At 35.7% G+C, this 21,361-nt stretch overlaps 1 protein-coding gene across 1 annotated transcript in view; it reads left to right on the top strand.

Moving 5' to 3' along the window:
• The window catches only part of glt1d1 (glycosyltransferase 1 domain containing 1), a 31,193-nt gene that overhangs the window by 6,868 nt on the left and 2,964 nt on the right, over nucleotides 1-21,361 (top strand). Inside the window, exons 7-11 of the mRNA XM_065247461.1 lie at nucleotides 10,034-10,132; nucleotides 10,384-10,433; nucleotides 18,668-18,711; nucleotides 18,864-18,984; nucleotides 20,202-20,300. Of these exons, the coding sequence (XP_065103533.1) occupies nucleotides 10,034-10,132; nucleotides 10,384-10,433; nucleotides 18,668-18,711; nucleotides 18,864-18,984; nucleotides 20,202-20,300 (413 nt within the window). The remainder of the gene's footprint in view (nucleotides 1-10,033; nucleotides 10,133-10,383; nucleotides 10,434-18,667; nucleotides 18,712-18,863; nucleotides 18,985-20,201; nucleotides 20,301-21,361) is intronic.

Genomic DNA, 21,361 nt, shown 5'->3' on the forward strand with positions numbered 1-21,361 from the left:
AATCCTGTTCTGTACACACAGTTTACGGGACTGACAACTGCATTTTACAACCGAAATAACAAAATGCAGGTAGTGACAACAGCATTTACAGAAACTCTGCATAGTGTGTACATAACCAAACTGAACAACTAGTAGTTAATAAATTGTTTTAACGTGCATCATGGACATGATTTCTTTTGAAAAAAAAAATGCCTAGAAGGCGAAAAAGGCTTCTGTATGCGCGGTGCAGAAAATGACAGAGGCACAAGCGAACAAGAAAAATCCAATAATAAACCGGAATAAATCCAAATGCCTTATGTCAAAGATCAAAATATTAGGACCGGCACCTTTACACTTTATTAACACCAAAAACTTGATCGCTTCATGTACCAAAAGCCATAAGCGGTTAAGCGCTAAAACGGTATGTAAGTACAAAAAAAGATGAGGACCTGGCAACAATGCAAGGCAGCGCGCTGTGGAGTAGCCTCACAAATGCGTACAATACACAACACCAAGATGGAGGTTTATTGCAAAACATGCAATGTTTAATGCTGTTAAATTATTTTGGTCAAAGCTGTAAGTGATAAGCACGCGAGATGGCAGAACGTTGCTATGGTAATCTCTGTGTCAATCGTCACATTTTCGGGAGTGAGTCTTGTTCCAAACAAACATTTAAGGGATTCACTCCCGCATTTAAATGCGGTTGTCACTCCTGAAGGTTTGCAGTGTGTATGAGGCCTATGTCTGACATCCAAAGCTTTATCAGGTGATTAATGGAGTTCTTGATAATCGATGGGTTCTTTATCTTCTTTGACACTCCCCAAAACCTTCTTTCTTTGCCTGACTTTGTCATTCTGTAATGCTGACGCTTCGCTCATCTATACACTTTATCTTGATGTGTGTGTGACACAAGTCCATCATTTACTATCAAGAACATCTGTAATGGATCTCTCTAGCTTGTGTTAATGTTTTGTAAAGAGGCCAAGAAGAGACCTAAATAAATTTGACAATACAAATACAAATGCAAAAGGTATATCCTTTAATTTTGTTCACCCCTTCCTCCTCGTCTCTATGCAATAGGTCATCAACTGTACTATTGTATGGATTTTAAAACTTGACTTATAAAGTAAAATCTGAGCAGTTTGATTAATATCTCTATATGCATTCATCATCAACATCCCCCTCAAACATGCCATAATCACTTTGAGAAAACACTAGACATCCCATTAAATATACATGTGGTCTGCACTCAATGCTCTTGAAGTCACAAACACTCAACCTTGATTAGAGGAAACCTGACAGCGGTGAAAAGTGTGTGTAATGTTTACATGTTTAAGCCGAATGATTGAAAGAACGAATGAAAGAAAACATATGCATAAAAAGACTTGCAATTTTAGACTTGACATTTAAAAACACAATTCACTTTTAGTTTGTGTCAGTTTGTATCCACCTTCAAAGAAACGATGTGTGGCATGATGCCAGGACCAAATAAGCTTGTTCTCACTTGAGTCCTCGCTTGATTTTACTCCTATGGTCAAAATGACCAGAATTCCCAATCTTTATGAAAAAGAGCATTGTACAAAACCAAATTCAGCGAGAACGATTCAATATCTCTGCCCAGAATATCTAATCCAATCTCCTGGGCATATACAGGCTCCAGCATCTGAGTAATCTTCTTCATCGCGCCTGCTGCTCCTCATTCAAGATTGATCTCTCTGCATAAGCCCATGCTTGTTTGTGAAGGCCCTGGGGGTTCTGACACAGCTCTGAGATCAGTCATGCCAAGCCGCTACAGCTCTATCAAAGCAGGTGCTCTGACCTCCTGCCATGTTGAGTCTGTGCTGTGTTGGGTGATGGGATAGCTGAGATGTCAGCTCTGGATCACAGTGGGGTTTTGGAGAGCACAGGTGGGAGGTCCACAGTTGTGTCGAAGTTTTTAGGTGGAGCGAGTTTTAACATGACAAAGAAGTTCTGGGTGGTCTTCTGGGATGGTGCAGTGTAGACCCCCTCCTATCACTTGATGATTAGAGTCACGCCTGCAGGGCCTCATGGGAAATGGGGTCCTGATGCAGAGATGAAATTGTGTGCCGCAGATGTGAGTGGCAAGACTGAAGTTATCTTTTCTTACTCTCTGAGGGTTTGAGCTGTCTGGAGGTGTAAGCGCAGCTACAGGGGTTGACAGTAGTTGGAAAACTTGAGGAACTTTTGAGAAAGTGTTTTTTTTTTACTAGGCCATTGAGCTCTGTGTGTTATCAGATGTTTTAGGGAGTGAAACATGTTTTTGAAGTGATGATTCACTTGCACTATGCAACAGAACAACCCTGGATTCTGATTGGATGAGCTGTGTTTTAAGTAATTGTAAATTGACAGCCATAGTACATTTTGTATTCATTACAATTTCACATTGTCTAGCAACTACAAACATCCTACATTTAAGAAAATGTACATACCAAATTAGTAATTGTTTTAAAAATTGTGCATTGCAGTGATTTTATCATCAAGTTTTTTTTCTGTACACTGTAAAAAAATTAGCTGTAATTATGCAGCTGGTTGCCAGTAACTTACTGTAGAACAGTGGTTTTCAATCTTGTCCTAGGGGACCCACAGCTCTGCATATTTTGTATGTCTCCCTTAACTGACACACCCAGTTCTGTTCATGGATCTCTCCCTTAATGAGCTGAAGATCTGAATCAGGTGTGTTAGATAAGGGAGACATGCAAAACGTGCAGGACAGTGGGTCCCCTAGGACAAGATTGAAAACCACTGCTGTCGAAGATAAAGACTGAAAATGTTTCATGTTCATTTAACTTAGAACAATCTGTTGCCAGTAAATAACATAAATGTAAAATCTACAGTAAGTTACTGGCAGCTAGTTGCCAGTAACACCCAGTAATACTGTAATTTCTACAGAATTTTTTTTACAGTGAATATATCATCAAATTTACAGTAAGGTTTGGCAATGAACCCATGACATTGTACTTCACTAAAACTGTAAAGAGCTGAAAGATTTTTTTTTGTTAGTATTTGTATTCCCTGATTATCTAACCCACAACCTGGGTGTTTCAATTTTGATGAGCGTTCATTACCGAAGGTGACTGAGACCTTTAGCGATGCAACAAAGTTGAGAAAGTTAAACTTTATGTAAAGGCATACCATCTACCAATAGTAATGCAGATCATGTAAAATCATGCAACCACTGCACTTTTTATAACAAGAAACTTTAAAATACAGTGTGCCACAAATATTATAGGCCTTAAGCTCGCATGCACAATAAACTTACACACAAATGTTGATGTTTAAGTCCCTTTTAATGACCAAAGGCTTTTTAATATTAAAAAAAGCACAAAATATCTTCCGTAAAAGGGCCAAGATAGACAAGGGAGAGAGAGAAACACCAGAACAACAACAAACGGTTTATCGAAATACATTTCTGTGCTGCACTTTTCTTTATTTACCTTAGTTTATTCCCCTCCTTCAGTGGCAGGCCTGTTTGTTCCCATCCTCCCCTTTTACTTTCATGTAAACACTTAGATCTAAAACTGTAAGAAAGACACTTGTTTACCCCGGCACTAGCACATATGGGCATACACGCACACCTGTCTTTCCTGAACCCTTTGAGGTGTAATTCAGCCGGCCTGCTATAATTATATTTCTCTTGCGGTCGTATCAGAGAGATGTCAGGGCATTCTTACAGTAACCGTTCACTTTGATACGCTCAGGAAAAATTGCCAGGCTTGTCTAACATACAGTCACCGCTTAAAGACAGAGGAAAGATAAAAGAACAGATACAATTGACAGGCTGATCAGATGTGTTAAGACATCCATCCATCCATAAATCTATCCACTGTAGTCTAAAGAAGTGCATAGGAGAGATATAAAGGACTTGACACATAAATGTCAGGTGGAAACCAACAGTGCTTCCTCTGTTTACAGTGAAGACATTCACTTTACCGCATGGTTTAAGGACGGATGTAATCCACCGTAAACCACTCTGCACCTAAATCCCCTAACACCAGATTATGGCACGAGACTGAAGGCATGCTTGGACTTACTTCAGAATTAAATTTACCGTGAGAAAAAGGCATTAACTGTACATGCAAGGTGACCACATTGAAAGAAACATGATTTTAGTGCATTACAATTTAAAATACTGCCAATGTACAAGACATACTGTAAGAGGAAAAAGTCAACAGTTACACTCAAAATAATTTTGTGTCAGTATTTACTCGCACTCATGTCATTCCATGTTTAACTTTCTTGCTTATATCTCTTCTTTTATAGTGTTTATATTGTAGTTATTGAGTTTAGCCCCAGTCCTATTTCATTTTCATTGTATTTTAGGAAATATTCAACATCTTGTATTTCACACAAAAGTCATTTGGCTTTTTTCAATAACTATTCTCAGGGGAATGCTATCTTATATATCAAACTATCTATACATGTTTGTAATCCAATAATATTCATTACTAATTCATTTAATGTGGCACACAAACAAAAGTAAGCCTCATAAATATGTAACCTGAATGTATTATTTAATGTATTATATAATGTATTGTTTGTGCCAGTGTTTCTCTGTGAAAGTTATATTTTTGTGCCACTAGATGGAGTATAGTATTAGTTTTGGCTGTTGAAGGCTTATCTCTGCTAAACCACTTTCATCATGCGTGATCATTAGACCTGCTGTTGCTTTCTTTAGACATTTAGACTTCATGCCAGTGTAGCAAAGCCTTTGAAATCAGAAGTCACTCATCAGCTTGATTCACTGCTGTTTGATCCTCTGTTCATACTTATGCAGTGCTCTTTTACATCCTTAATAAAACATGTTTGTGCCTCTAAAGTTTTCTGTTGCCTCATGAATGAATACATTTCAAAGTATCATTTGAAAACATCATTTGCAGAGAAACAAGAAACTAGACTTCAATCCAATTTATTTTCTTGCACGAAGACCAGACATTATTGTCTGCAATTCTGCCTCTTAAATGTCTGGTAAGAATAGTGAGCTTTAGTGTATCTCCACTGTGCAAGCAACTCCAAGGTCATGGGTTTGAAACCCAGGGACAGTACATATTACTAAACTATATATCTTGAATGCCCTTAGTCACTTAAATAAAAATGTATGTTTTTTTAAATATAAATGATAAAAAAGTACCATGAATGAACGGTTCCATATATGATATAATATGCCAACTGCTTACAGGATGTCGGACTTTTATCCCAATTCTCAGAAGACATGAGATTATGGTATGTAATCAAGCACTGGCCAACCTCAAAATAACTACAGATTACTTCAGATAAACTTTATTTCTTATAATGCAAAAATAATTCTAGTATTTTTGATGTGCTACAGTACGTTTAGGTATTGTGCCGTACAGGAATTGTGATTGCTTGTGTCATGTTTTATTATTTACTGTAAAACATTTTGTATTAATTGTCTTTATGTATATATTTTATGTCTTAGATATGTTAAAGGGAACATTTCACAATACTTTATTAAGAGTATGCATGTGAAGTTTTAGCTCAAAATATCATATAGATAATTTATTTAATTTATTATTTTAGGTGTGAGCAAAAATTCGCGTTTTGGGGTCTGTCCTTTTAAATGCAAAATGACTAAATTATTTGCACTAAATGGCAGTGTCATGGTTGGATAGTGGCAATTAAGAAGTATTATTTCAATAAGATCCCTTTTTGACGTCACAAGGAAAGCCACATTTAATATTTTTCACATGCTTGCATTGATTTGCACCAAAACTTAAGTTACTGGGTTGTTCTTTTTTAGATTTTCTAGGTTGATAGAAGCATTGGGGCACCAATTATAGCAGTTAAAGCAACACTAAAGAGTTTTTTTTACCTTAAAATAATGTTTCCACTCAAAACAGGGTGAATGGCACTTTCACATTCGCTTTGCAGCCCTCTATCGGCCAAAACCGCACTAAAGAAGTTTCCAACCGTCGGGTAGTGGTCCTGTAGTTTGAGTGAAAACTACAAAAACTTGCTTTACGGCAGACCTACAATCCAATCAGAGCCAGCTATGCTGCAGTATTTATGACAGTGCTAATGAACAATTACGCTTCTAACCTGTAGGGGGAGCAAAGAGCAATAAGTCTTTAGTGTTGCTTTAAACATGGAAAAAGTCTAACTTTTATGATATGTCCCCTTTAAGAGTGTTATTAAACCACACAAAGGCTAAAACATGTTATTTTCTGGAATTTTTTATTTTATAATACTGTAAATTGCAGCTATGTCAGAAATAAAGGTACAAAGCTGTCACTGGGATGGTATCCATTACAAAGATCCTAATATATAGGTACAGATAAGTACCTTTGAGGTGCTTTGAAGTACTAGTATGAACTATTAAGGTACAAATGGGTGCTTTTTGAAAGGGTACTGCCACATTTGGCAGCTTTTGTACCTTTTATTTCTGAAGGTGTAGATGCAAAACATAACCATTTAAATATTTATGTACATGTGTATTATTCTCTCAGCCTTTAAATTTAAAAACATTATGTTGGTTTGCTTATGTTTTACCAGTTGACCATAGATACAGTAGTTTGGATAGGAAAGGGGTTTGTTTGAGGCATTGCCCTAGGATCAACAAAATGTGTCAAACCAAAAACACAAACTTGGCAAAAACTATCAATCAATGACTGTTATTGTTTTTGTAGATTAACATTCTTTAATGAAAATGGCTAATTTATTCAAAGTATAGTGCTTTCAATACACTTTTTATCAGTATGTTTGTTTATAGTATATAACTATAACTTTAATCTGACCTACAGGAATATATATTTGTATTATTGTTTCAAGGAAAAAAGGCAATAAGACAATATGCATATATGGATGTTGACTACCTTTTTATAAAACTATCTTTTATGGAAACCGCTAGAATAGTAAAGTCTGTTAGGTTAACTAGGGTTACTGAGGTGAGACCATGCATTTTTCTTTCCAGATTAAAGAATTGATTTAAAGCTGTTGTCTCACAGTTAAACCCTGTAAGCATGCACCCTTAGATCAGTTGTGTAATCCATCAGCTTTACCTTACATCACATACCTCAATATGACCTCTCCCGCTGTTTCTAAGAGTAGAGTCTGACCTCATGCTAACCTATAACCGGACTCAACCTTGACTAAACTATCATTGTTGATGAACTAAAAACTGATTTTGGCTGAAAGCAGCAATGCACAACATTAAGCGGCTTGTGTGGATTGTATATAGCCAAAAAGTGGCTCTTATCTGCAAGGGTTTGCAGTTCATCTCATTTATGACTCCTGCCAAAACTGAAATGGAAGGCAATGGCAAAGCCGGCCCATGCATTGAACTCTTTGGGGTGAAGTGTCATGCTGCAGTGTTATCCTGGATGCAATATCAACCATTTTTAATGATTTTAATATTGACCTTGTTTTATATTGATCTTTTTAAGTGCAATCAAAGATTAGTGGACAGTTCGCATTGCGTAATTCTGTATTATGTGGGATGTGATGTTAGTTGGAAGAATGGCTGATCCTTTGCTTATCTATGGAAAGCATATGTCATTTTCAGAGTAATTCTCTTATTATCCACCTTATACAGCCTATGCAAATTAATAAATGGCAAAATCATCCACACTACTGTTGAGCTATGTCTACATCTCCTTTGCAAAATCTGCAAAATGTTGATGATTGGTTTATATTGTTATTTTGTTGAAATATCTTATTTTTTATTTATTTAAGTAATGCTCTTTAGAAGCTAACTAAAATATTTGCATATTTCCCTGAAAATAAAATATTAGCAATTTTCACTGATCATCCTTTTCCAAAGTTTTGACACTTAATGTGTTGTTTTCCCTACTTAAGCATCAGTGAATGTTTGTATATTTTATAATAGTTGTGTATGAGTCCCTTATTGTCTTTAGTGTGAATAGAAAAACCCCAACATCATATAGTCAATGTTGGAAACATACAGAAGATGCTGAAAAAGCACAGAATGTGCCGGACCTGAATTATTTTTTTAAAGACCACTGGACAGTCTAAAGGGATAGTTCACCCAAAAATTAAAAACAATATTTGATCGTTTACTTACTCTCAAGTTGTAAAAGGAAGATATTTGTAAGGAAGCAGGAGCAACTTTGGTGCTCCAAAACATTTCGCTTACAAACATTGCTCAAAATATCTTTTTTCGTATTTAGCAGAACAAAGAAATGTATGTAGGATTGTAACAACTTGAGGGTGACATTTTTGGGGGAACTTTCCCTTTAATGGCTGAGTTCAAACAAGACAACAGTCACAAAAAATAAAAACATGAACCAGGTTATATCATACAGTATTAAGGGTATGTAAACCTTTGAAATGTAAATTTTGTGTTGTGACTCATATGTAAGTATCAGTTATGTGAAATGGCTTGTTCAAGATGGTACTAAATTAAAGGCAAACTGCAATTTGTGTGATCCCTCTTATTATTTTGCTGAATACTAACATTTTGCTGATTTCCTTGGGTGGCGGGGCTGTAAAATTATGAGCTCAACTGTATGCGCAAAAAAAAAAAAATGTGAAGGGAGGTCAAAGTACAACATTTATATTAAAGGCCTAAAATGAGTTAAAGGGTCTTAAATCTGAAGTTTATCTTTTTATATTAAAGTACTATCCCAGCTTAATATGCAGTTTAAGCTATTTTTGGTCAGAATTTCCTGGAAAGTGTAAACACTGTGGCACTGTCGATACGTTTTTATCTGACCGATGATGAATAAGGAAAAGCTGTCAAAACAACTTTTGGTATTTCCATTTGGTCACATTGATTGTGCAGAAATGACACACTTGAGTTCAGAAGTGATAATTATACATTTTCATTTTGTTAAATTGAATTTCTGCATTATATCTATTGAACTTAAATTTAAACTGTTTATAGCCTGAGATGACACTGAACAAACGATAGTCTGCTGCATATGACGCACATGCACGCATATAAATATATATAGCACTGGTGTTTCTGTGGATAATCTGTAATAGGTGGGATTTAGAGAGGGATGATCTGGGGTAAAGCACAGATTTTGGTGGAACATCCTCACAAATATCAGCTACTGACAAAAAAGCAAGTAAAAACTGGTGTTATGATGACATTATCATAATCATACCCATATACAGTCTTGTTAACAAGACTTCTACCTGTGTGTTTTCTTTAAACTTTATCACCAATTTTTCCTAAAACTCTTTGGGGTGGTATCCCAGACTGGGCTTATCAGTCCCAGACTAAAATGCATGTTTCAGCTGTCTTAATTTAAAAACATCTTGCACTGACATATCTTAACATATACCAATGCCATTGTTTTGTCTAAAGATAAACACCATTACTGTTTTATTGTAAGGTTAGTTTGCAAAAACTACTTAAATGTACTAATATAACTAAGTCCTGGTTCTGGATTAATGCAAACCCTGTCCGAGAAACCACCCCATAGATACATACAGTATATTCCTTTTTATATACTTTATAAGAGCATAAGATGGAAGCTCATTGGTATGGTTGTGTTTTTTTGTGCATGCTTAATCCACACTATATTAACTGCCATCAATCTGTGTCATGGCATATAAACATCACTATTGTAATATTGATGAAGTACTCACTGCATTTGTAACATCTGTTTGACCTTGTTTGATGGATTAGCCTCATTATGCTGAGGTTCAGCATGTATGCATTGATTTATGTCACATTACATTTTAATGCACACAATCCTGATGTCTAAACAGCTATTTTAAGATCAGCAGTTTCTCTCTAAAAACAAACGGTGCTATATAGCACCAAAAGTGGTTCTTTGCTCGTAATCATAGAAGAACCATTTTTAGTGCTATATAGCACTGGTGAAGCACCTGTATAGCACCTGTGTAGAACCATAGAGGGGCCTTATAGCACCACATATGGTTCTACATAGCACTATATGGTTCTACACGGGTGCTTCACCGGTGCTGTAAGGCACTAAAAAAGGTTCATCTATGATTAAGAGCAAAGAACCACTTTTGGTTCTATATAGCACCGTTTGTTTTGTAAAGTGTATATAAAGTTATTATAGGATTTCTTGTGTTTAAGGTGTGAGTACTGAGAAGCTGGAAGATCTACGAGTGTTTCTGTTGGTATGTGGACTCAGACGAGTTAAGGATCCTCTGTATCTACTAGAAGCATTTTCAGGTATGTTCGGTAAAATTCACAGTTTGGCCAGAATCACCAACTCATCATGAAACATAAAACTGATGTTTTTTATGACCAGTTTCCTATTGGGGGACTCTTTAGGTTTTGAAATGTTAAAAAAATGTATCTTATAACTTGATTGATGTGCTGTGAAATTATATCTGACAAGATTAGTGTTCAACGTATCTGACATATGGGTGTATTGAGTATACATGTGTGTCTAATCATATATATTGATCTTATTCTCACAGAATGGCACATTCAAAACCCCATGGTGATCCTCATCATCATCGGTCCAAAGGTGAGCAAGAAATAAAGATAAAGAGTGCTAGACAGTTTGAACGGACTAATCTGGCCTGTCATTTATTTGCATCTGCTCTTTAATTGATTTTGAGACATTCATAGGTTTTTAAATTAATGGGGATACCTGATAAATATCAGTGTTTTATACAAAGTCTTTACATGCTGGTCAAAGCCTCATGCTAAACAGTGTATGATAAAAATAAATTCAAAGACAGGGGTTAACTCTTCTGTTGCTAAGAACAAGGGTCATATCAGACCATACCAATATAGATGCTATTGTCCTATATCCCAATGGGAAAAAATAGTGATATATTACCAGCCCTCAGGGTCGGACTGGGAACAAAATTCGGCCCTGGCAATTTCCTCGTGGAACGGCCCACCACTGGACCGACGACACCCCCCCCCCCACTCCACACACAAGCCCACCGATACCAAAATCGCTCCTCTAACCCAATGCTTTGATTTATTAAACATTTATATTAATTTCACAGTATAGTTAAAATTCAACCACCTCAAACTCTCTTTGTCATGAACAAAGCTGACACTGTTTGTCGAAGCACCACAAAAACACTTTACTATTTTTGTTATATGAAGCAATACTTGTGTAGATGACCCCTTTTATCAAACTCTATTGAATACAATAATATGTAAAGTATATTAATGATAGACAGTGCAGGTCTATAGATTATAAATAGGTCTACAGATTATAAATGTGACCGGTGTTATAATGGTTTATGTAGCTTTCTTCACTTTATATTAGATAGAACAGAAGCAGTAAAAGTGCCTCTCTTTCTATTTCTCTCTTGCAGATTAAAAGATTACCATCTCTTATATCTAAAATGTTTGCTCAGAAAGCAAAGATGGTTAATTAATAATATTTATAAAAATATAAGAAAGAAAGTGCATTGTGACTTTCAAAACAAGAGGCAGTTGTTATAGCCATAGAAACCAGAGCTTTAACGCATTAGCGCCGACTGGTCGATCAGACCCAGGACCCGAAGTAGCATAATTAAACTGGGACCGACCCAAACCCAACTGCCCCTTTAAAACATAGACCCGGAACTGTACGGGTCCTCTGTGAAGACCTCTAATGCATACAACTCTGCTCAAGTTTCAGAAACATGGACATAACGTGACACTGAGCTTGCCTCGGCTCACACCCAATTCATAGAGAAACAGAGAGCACGCGAACACATACCGAACTCGTTGGAAGAGACACGTGCTCGCCTCGCTCTCAAATGTCATTATCAAATAGTGTCATTATCACGGAAGAACCAAAAAAAGTTATGCCAGATATATTTGGGCGGTTGTTAATATACCTGGGCGACTTTTTCTCGCGGATCTTCTCCGCTCCCCCTTTCTTCTTTTTGGAGCCTCTGTTGTCCATAATGATTTTTCTTAAGTGCAAGGCTAAATGATGCGCTATCATCACTGTATATTTCCACATAAACCCAGCGGCTGCTTGGACAAATCCATTTGAGGGGTGGGGCATGGGTGCGCGATCGTAACACACACTGAACCTGTCATGAAGAAGCCGAAAATATTTTCCTATCACCCGCCCCCAAAGCCAAATGCAACTGCATTTATACATGACGGGCCGAAAATAAATAACTTAAACATTTTGGCATGAAAAAAAAATAAATCTCGGAGGCCATCGGCCCACATGTCGAGCGGCCCACCGGGCATTTGCCCGGTTGTACAGATTACCAGTCCGAGCCTGCCAGCCCTAACTATTCATCAAGCCAATCACAGTCCGTAACTAAACTGAATCTAGTTTGGATATGCAAATAAAGACAGGAATGAATTTCTATGCTGGTTCACTCTAAAAATGGCTGGGTTATGTTTTAACCCAAAATGCTGGGTTGAGTCTGTTGGGTTGTTTTGCTGGGTTAATTTTTAACATTTTAAACACTTTTTGGGTAGTTTCAGTTTTCTGGTTGTTGGGTTAAAACTGCTGGGTTATTATACTGGGTTGTTTGAAGAGGCTCACGTGCTTCGCGCCTTTGATGTTTGAATGTGCTCAGCAACGGTCGTCTTGAAAGGACAGAGTCACTGGAAGCAGTTGTTTCAAGGTAAGTTTATATGTTTTTGTAAACATTTCATGAATATAAACAAGATTATAACATTTTGCGAGACAGCAACGTGTTAATTTATACAGACTAAGACGACGGGTGTAATTTAGAGGAATGACGACTGTTACCTCAGATCGCCATTTACAAAAATTGACTCGAATAATCGTTCTAAGATGTTTAATATGGCATATTAATAAAATTAATAAAATCGATGTTACAAAATCCCCATCATACGGTTGATTACGTTAACTCATGACAATTTCTGTAAGCCTTTAACAAAGCGAGTCAAAACCGGTACCGAGCCGACCTCCGCAACGTTTCGGCTTTTTGTGTCACACACGCGCATAGTTTTCCCAGCTTAGCAATAGCGACACTATTAAATTAAAGTTGATGACAAACGAGTTGCTTTCTTGTCATTCGATATGGAAAGACAGACCGCGAGGCGCGAGCACAAGTTAACTTAACCGGCGGCGGAGAATTGCGGAGCCGCGGCGTCTACTCTGTCACTGAGAGGCAGGGACAAGCAGCACATTCACTTCACAGTCGGTACGGCGGGTAACGCGTCGATAAATGAAAACGAAACAGCGTTTCCAAGAACCGGTGTCTTATATGTATATTGCTTGGTCCTCTCTTTTAAAATGAAACAATAATGTCAGTGTTTGGACATGAACTTGAATACATAAATGCATTTGTCACCAAGACACTGCGTGTCACTGCGTGTACAGTTTAACAAACATTTATATGTGTTATATGAATGAAGATGTGTTATTGAGTCGTATTTAGTTACTATTTTATATTAATTTTATAATATTCTTGGGTTGTCTCCTGTGATTTCAAATTTATATTGACCAACCCTCTGATCTGTGGCTGATACTGTATCAGAGATGTTATGTTTTTAGCAGAGATCAGATGTGATGTTGTTTTCCCATTCTTTTTGTCTAGAGAGTGCAGAGTTTTTATGTCCATCCATTAATAAGGCTAGCAAGACCTTCATACAACTTCAGCCAGTAAGTATAACATTTAATAACTCCTATTTAAAATGTATTGGGAATGTCTTAATTATCTGCTGCATTTTATTCTGCAGCACTTTATTCTTTATAGTCAGATCATCCTATTTGTCAGTCTGTGTGGTTTGCAGCCGTTGTTGTTGGCACAACAGTTAAAGGAGTGTAACACCAAAGTCGTATGCAAACCGACGACAGGCCATTGCATTTTTGGGGAAAAAAATCTCACACGTGGTGGTAATGCGGCCAGGGATGCAAAAGAAAGTCTTATAATTTTTATAAAATGTATAATTCACTTGGCCCACATGGTTTTCTGAACACTTAAATCTGATCATTTAGTTCAGACCACTAAAAGTTTTTTCCTCTTTTGTAGGTTGCAACAAATGTGGTGGAAGTTCTTCTCTGGACAGAATCCTTGAAATCCTTTCCTTTATTTCCTGGCCATGGGAAACATGCAATCAGTCTCTCTGATGGAGCCAATACGGAAGTGACTTAAACTGCAATTCGGCCAAGATGGCGACGGCACGCACCGCCTACTTTAGGCTTCAAAAATGCTCTTCACAATCAATGGGTGACATCACGGACACTACTTTCATATTTTTTTTTCAGTCTATGGTTTAAAGGCATTTTACGTGCTTGAAAATAAATACCCCAGGCAATGTGCATCTACTGTAGTCTGTAATTTTCCAAATGGATGAATCCTCTGCTGTTCGGTTCCTTTGTACATCTTTGTTCGTGAGGAGTAACTTTAATAAATGAAGTATTTTTAGTCAAATACATTCCATACTCTGAAACTTGGAACATCTGTTCTGTAAAAAACTTTACACATCTGTAAATGATTTTACTTTTAATTTAACAATTACATTGTTTATTTTCTTACACTGCTGCAGTTTTGTTTATGTACATTTCAGTATTTCATTTATATATTGTATATACTTATATACAAATTCTGTCTTAAATTCAAACAAATTGATTTAACCTGTTACATTGTTACTTCAATGTGCATAATTTCTGATATTTAATAAATATATTTATACTTGATGTCAGTAAGCAGCAGTCCTTTAAATGATTTTGCAACTGCCAACTGTAAAAATTTAAGAGTTTGTAGTTATTTTGAAGTCAAATAAACATTTATTTGGTGTTCACAATGGTCTTGATTTACAATAAAGCACATGATAAAAATAACCCAGCAAGAATAACCCAAACCCAGAATATTAATCTCATAAGTGGTTAAAATGACTACACGTTGGGTTTTTTCAACAACCCAACCTGCTGGGTTAAAATGTGTTACCCAGCGTGTTGGGTTACTTTAACCCAGCATGTGGTCTGTCCAATATTTACCCAGCGCTGGGTTGCCAATTGGGTTGTTTTTAACCCAACCATTTTTAGAGTGTTTATGTTGATTATTGCTAACTTAAGGTTGTTATAGATGGTGCACCAGCCTAGCCATTCACTCTATTCAAGGGTACCACAGTTCGATTTCAATGTAGTGCCAAGTGTACACAATTCTGTAAACTGCAGCATTTTTTCCAACTTGAAGTGGGGTGTGAATTTGAGGAATGAGTGCTATAGTGATGCCAATTCTGCATTTATCCCTTTCATTTAAGAGCTATGAATTTGAGTGAAGGAGTTTTTGGAGGAAAAGAAATCACATTAAAGTCTTTGTAAAGTCTGATATTAAATGATTTGCCACACCACAAAAAAAAAAATAGCTATTGACCACCCAGCCAAAGTTGAATGATAAAAAAACACAAAGTAAATAAAACAAGTTATCAAAATCTTGGAAAAATAGGTAGATTCGCTCAAAAGCTGGAGGCGTGTCCGCTGTCATCGCTAAAACCATGCCCACTCACGGGAAAGCTGCCATCTCTCCCAACTTTCAAATACCGCTACAACCTGAATAGATGCTTGTAAATGTGTTAGGGGCGTGACCATGCTTGGTGGCTCAAATGCTTCATCGAGTTATGATTTTCGGCATGCCCAAAAATACTGAAAAACTGTTGACGGTCTAACTCCAAAATTCAGTACTACACAATTCAGGAGCGTTTGTAATGTGTTTTAGCAATACATTTCTAACATTGATAATGTGTTTTACACAGATTTTGTCAAATATTTTAATTTGTGCGGCCTCTAAAATGTTTTCAGTGCAGGAAAATCCCTGAATAATCCATCCCTTGAAATAAGGTAGTTTGAAAGCCCTAAACTAATTATTGCATTTAGCACTTTAACTACCATAACACATCCTTTGTAAAGCAGCTGTATTGGTGCACCAGATCTTTGTGCAGATACCAAGGTAGCGCTAATTGGATATAGCAACGATAACAACATTAGCTTCCATTAATCTGGATTTATTAGAGGTATTTAGGGGCTCACGAGTACTGAAGCAAAGGAATCATGGAGGGATTGTAGCGACTGGGCGGAGTTGTGAAGAGGGTCTGGGATAAGCTGGGGACTGTCAGCAGTGTTGGTAAAGGCGTTAGCTGCTAGGAGCTAATGGCTAACCCGTGGCAGAACATCTGTCACTTCAGGTTATGTGCCAAGCAATTCTGCCAAGCCTGTAGCGAGGTCATCATCCGTCTTTGGGCAGAATCAAGCCAGAATTGTCACAGACAGTGTCTGATATTTTAAAGAAAGAGAGATTTAGAATATTGGAAACATCTGGGGAATAAGTCAAAGCACATTCGAGACTTCAAATAGTTTTCTCTCTCTTATGTAATGTTTCCATGATTTTAATTGTAGAAACCTGAATAAAATTTTTTTACTTTAGGGGCATTAAGGTGAGTTGCTGGTTCGAGTCCAATTAGAACAGCTCAGACCTTCTCACATTGGCTTCAGTGTTCCTTCCTTTGCTCCCAAACTTTATTAATACAGTACCATCTGTGTTTTTATGTGACATATTTCTACAGTTTCCCCAAACACAAGCCCCCTCACATTTTGACTTAATCACAGACAGGCAATGATTTCTTCTGCCACAAACTGACTGTTATGTTGTGATTTTTCTTTGAGTTTCACACATCAGGTGGATACACTTTTTCCTTTTCTTGTCTATATGTGTCTCCAGTGATGTTCAGAGGTTTTCTCTTTTGAGTGCAGTTGGCTCAGGGCAAACTGACGATACTGCCAACATCTTAGCTGTGTTGTGTTTCTTCATTTGATAAAAATATCTGGAGAGTGGTGTAAGATTGATTGTTTTGTTAGGGGTGGAGCTCATATCGATGGCATCAATTTTTTTATTGCTCTGTCTTTTGGTTTGATTTAGTAAAACATAAAAATCAGGGCTGCTTTGTAAAGCATATTGAAGCAAAGCATCTGCCCGCTAAGTTAAACATAGCTGCTTCTAATTTATAACGATTAACACTTTACATTTAAATACAAAAAAAATTTTTGTGAGTTTTGTTATATATACACTCTTAAAATGCTTGGTTATTTTCAACTCAGCGTTGAGTCAAAAAGGCACGAGTCCCTTGGGTTGTAATTTGACCTATGCTGGGTTGCTTCATCTTGTTCAAATATATTTTTACAGACATCCTCATGAGAAACAACAGGCCTTAGGATTTATTCACTATGATGTATAGCTATGTAGATCAATTGACCTAATTGAACTTTATTAATATCATTTGTGTATATATTTTTGACCTCCCATACAAAGATAAAAATGCATTTCCTGTGGCAAGATCAGATGTTCTCTTAGCAAGTAGCCTTAACCAGTAATCCCAAATTTTCACATGGCAGATTGAAATGTGCATCATATATCGCATTTCACGTGGGAAAAATGAATAGGCAGATAGTGGAATCCAAACAAACAGGATTTGTTCAGATGCTCTGCCTCGCTCGCGGTCTTTTCTCATCTTTGACCTAAATTGCATGTGCTGCGACCGCCGTGGTCAGCTAATACACGCAAAGCCTTCATCGTAATGAATCAGATTGAGCAAAAACCCCATCCTGACCCTAATCTCACCAAATCTATGGGATTTTCAAATGCAGTTTTTTCTCCCGCAGGACAACTGGCCATGTCGGAAATTATGATCAGTATGAAACGTTGTCTTGTCCACACGCCATGATTTGGTATTATTGACAATATTTTACAAAGTAGATGAGAGGCTGGAAAAACAAGCAAGAGAAAAAATAGCAACTTGGGATTTGTGTTTTTTATTGCTTATGAGATAAGCCATAGGAACTTTTGTGTAATAACAAAATTCTCATTTCTCATTACAGCCTGACCTGAACTTACTTCAGATTTAGTGGCAATTTCGTGTTTTTTATTTTTTTACAGCACGTGTTTTGACTGCGATATTGGCCAGATTTCATACTCATCATTACAAAATTCAGTATTGCTTAATTACAGAAAAGATGTTTGAAAAATAAAACCTTTAAAATAGCCAAAATATATTTTATTTATTGCTTCAAGACCATTTTGCTTTGGCATTTTGCAGATCATTAAATAAAAGTAATACTGTTTGTGTAAGTACATCAAACACAAAACTCTGGATGTTTTCCAGCTTACTATTCATTTAATATTAAATATAAACTTTTTCTCTCTCAATACCCACGTTCTCAAATTGTTGGGATTTTTTAGCCCAGTGTTTGGTCAAAAAGGGACAAACTGTTGTTATTTAACCTACTGTATGCTGGGTTGTTTGAAACCAAAATTCATTTTTGAGTTTTTGTTTTAGTTACTGAACTATATTGTATTATGTTATGTTATATTATATTATATGTGCTGGGAAAAGATTAATGGCAATGAATTGCATACAAATAAAAGTTATTTTTTGGATATTATATTATGTATATATAAAATATATTATTTATATATAAATACACACACATTCATGTATGTATTTAAGAAACATTTACATGTGTATATATATATTTATTTATTTATATTTTTATATATTCTATATGATATACAAATAAATAAAAACTATATATAAATAAAACATTTCTGAAATTAATATATGTATGTATGTATGTGTGTGTGGTTAAATATACATAAAAAATACATACAGTACACACACATATATTATGCAAAAAATCACTTTTATTTTGTATGCGATTAATCACGATTAATCTTTGCGATGCATTATAATATTAAATTATATTATATGTTTGTGTTCCTTGTAAATGTTTTGTATTAAATAATTGATGTCTCTCTATAGATAGATCCAGTGTTTACTGCAGAGGTTGAGGAAAGTGTTAAGAGGTAAACATCTTAATCTGATCTTTTCTGCTTTGATCTCCATCTTTCCCTGAAACACTAATCATCAAATCTTGGTTCTTTTTTACTGCCACTAAAAACTCACACAAACTCACATTTCTCTGGTTTTGTGCGTTTGTGTATGTGCGTGTGTGTAGATCTGTTGGAGTGTTTCTAGCAGCTGAATTGAGTAAAGAGGAGCTGCATGCTGCCATGCAGAAATCCTTTGCTCTGGTAAACTCCTCTCTCTCTGAGGGAATGTCTGCTGCTATATTAGAGGTTTGTAACATCTGTACTTTATAAAGTAAACGCAATTATATGTTTTACAGCCGGTATCTGTTTTTAAACAGGTGGTATTGCTTGTGTTGTGCATTCATTATTTATTTTATTTTTAACCATATGATCTTATTGAGATTTAAAACCTCTTTTTCAAGAGAGACCTGGCCAAAATTGAAGCATAATTATCAGTACATAATTACACATATAAACACACGCACAACAACAAGTAACAATTAAACAAGATACTTAAAATACATAAACAAACAACATAAGACTACTTAAAATACAATTGATCTCTAGTTTAAATGATTTAGTTAATTTAAAAACAGTGATGGGATCTTTTTCAAAAACTTTCATGCGTTGTTTAAATTCACCAAAAGAAATTATAAGGTTTAATTTGTATTGACACAACAATTAAGCAAAAATATATATCTATTTTTATTATAAAAATTACATATGTTTAATTCAGTATTATTTGCCATGTTAAATGACAACATGTATTTGTGCAAACTTGGTCCATGTTATCTTTGCTTGATTTGAGGAGCACCTTGTGTCCTCCAGTGAAAGCAAATCTGACCTTTGTGCAAAGTAAAGCATTCACTATAGGATTTACAGTATTATAGCAATATTTAAAATAAAAAGCTGCTGTAATCTATTTTAATTTTGGAATATAATGCATAAAATGTCTCTACCTATAAAAAGGAGAGCTTGGGAATTCTGTTTTATGAAACAATAGGTTTGTTTTGGCAATTGCCATTTTTGGTAATGATATCATAGCCACAATACTGGCATTGGATATAGGCAGATGCAGATCTAGTAAATCTGTGTCCAGGCTGACCAGATTAGTTTAAACCACAGTGGGATTAAAGTGATAAATAGCTGTTATACTGTAGTCATTTCCCTAATAGATCCACATCTTTTTTACTATACCCCACATATAAGATTAAAATGATTCCTAGAAAGAATCATTCAAAATAAAGCCTTATAATAATTTTAAAGTAAAGCAGTGTGCTCAAAAGTTCAACAAATGTCCTTGCTTTTAGTAAACTTGTGCACTTGCAATGCTAAGGCCACGGGTTCAAATCCCAGAGAAAATGCATGTTGATAAAATACCTTGAATGCACAAACATCACTTTGAATAAAGCATCTGCCAAATGAATAAATGTAAATGTCCAGAAGTCCAATAATGTTAATGTATTTCAATCTGGTGTCTTTAGGCAATGGATTTAGGTTTGCCTGTTTTAGCGAGGGATATTCCAGGAAACACTGCCATAATAAAACATGAGGTCACAGGTCTGCTGTACTCCACCCCTCAGGTAAGATTTTAAAATGTTTGATATATTAGTAAGAGCTTAAATCTTTAGATTGAAATCATATCACAATGCTTTTCATAAACGTTTGTAAAGAGATGTCCCATTAAATCTTATTTAACTTCCATATTCATTTGTTTATACCTGCAATATCACACTTTAACAAAGAGGAATTTTCAATATTAGTAAGCATTAAGTAATGAAGTATTTTTTTTATTATTTGTATGAATTTACGATACAGGAATTGTAACTATAGGAAAAAGTGTGTCAAATTACCTCAATGTAAAAGCCAAAAGTTAAAATTTCACATTATGATTATAGTGACCAAAGTTATCACAGTTATCAATATTATCATGGTTTTGTTAAAATGAGATGGAAAATTTCAAAAAGAACTGATACACACACTGAAAACAATTGAACAAGTTTTATTTTTGAAAATAACAATAAAAATTTTAAAAATAAATAAATCCGTCTAATAAGTGTGTCGTGAATAATACAATACATTATCCCTTTAATGTCGTCTTGTGCAAAAAAACTATGCTGCAAACACGGTTGTAATCATAATAAAAGTTTAAACGATATGGTCAGGATATTTTATCGCGGTTGATTGTGAAACCGGTAATCGCCCCATCCTTAAGAGATACTAAGTGATACTTAGTTAAAAGAGATGGTAAGACGTGAAGTTAAACTTTATATCAAGTCCTCTATGTGCTGGTGACTAAAGCAATTCCCACACACTCAGAAAAAGGGTACAAAAGTTGTAACTGGGACGGTACCTTTAAAAAGGTCCTTATACAGAATGTACCATTTAGGTACAGATATGTACCAGTATGTAACTTGTAGGTACAAAAGTGTACTTTTAGAAAAAGGTACTGCCCCAATGACAACTTTCGTTCCTTCATGTACCCGAGAGTGCAGTTTAGGTTCTTGGTAAACCAATTCAATTTTTTTTTTATATACACTAGTCAACATTTGAAGTGGATCAAAACCTTTCCTAAAAGTTGTCTTAAAACCAATACCCAGTACCCGTTCTTGTCTTAGGACAACTTTGATTAATGTTTTTGATC

This window comes from Paramisgurnus dabryanus, chromosome 11, assembly GCF_030506205.2.
Source record: "Paramisgurnus dabryanus chromosome 11, PD_genome_1.1, whole genome shotgun sequence".
Lineage (NCBI taxonomy): Eukaryota > Metazoa > Chordata > Actinopteri > Cypriniformes > Cobitidae > Paramisgurnus > Paramisgurnus dabryanus.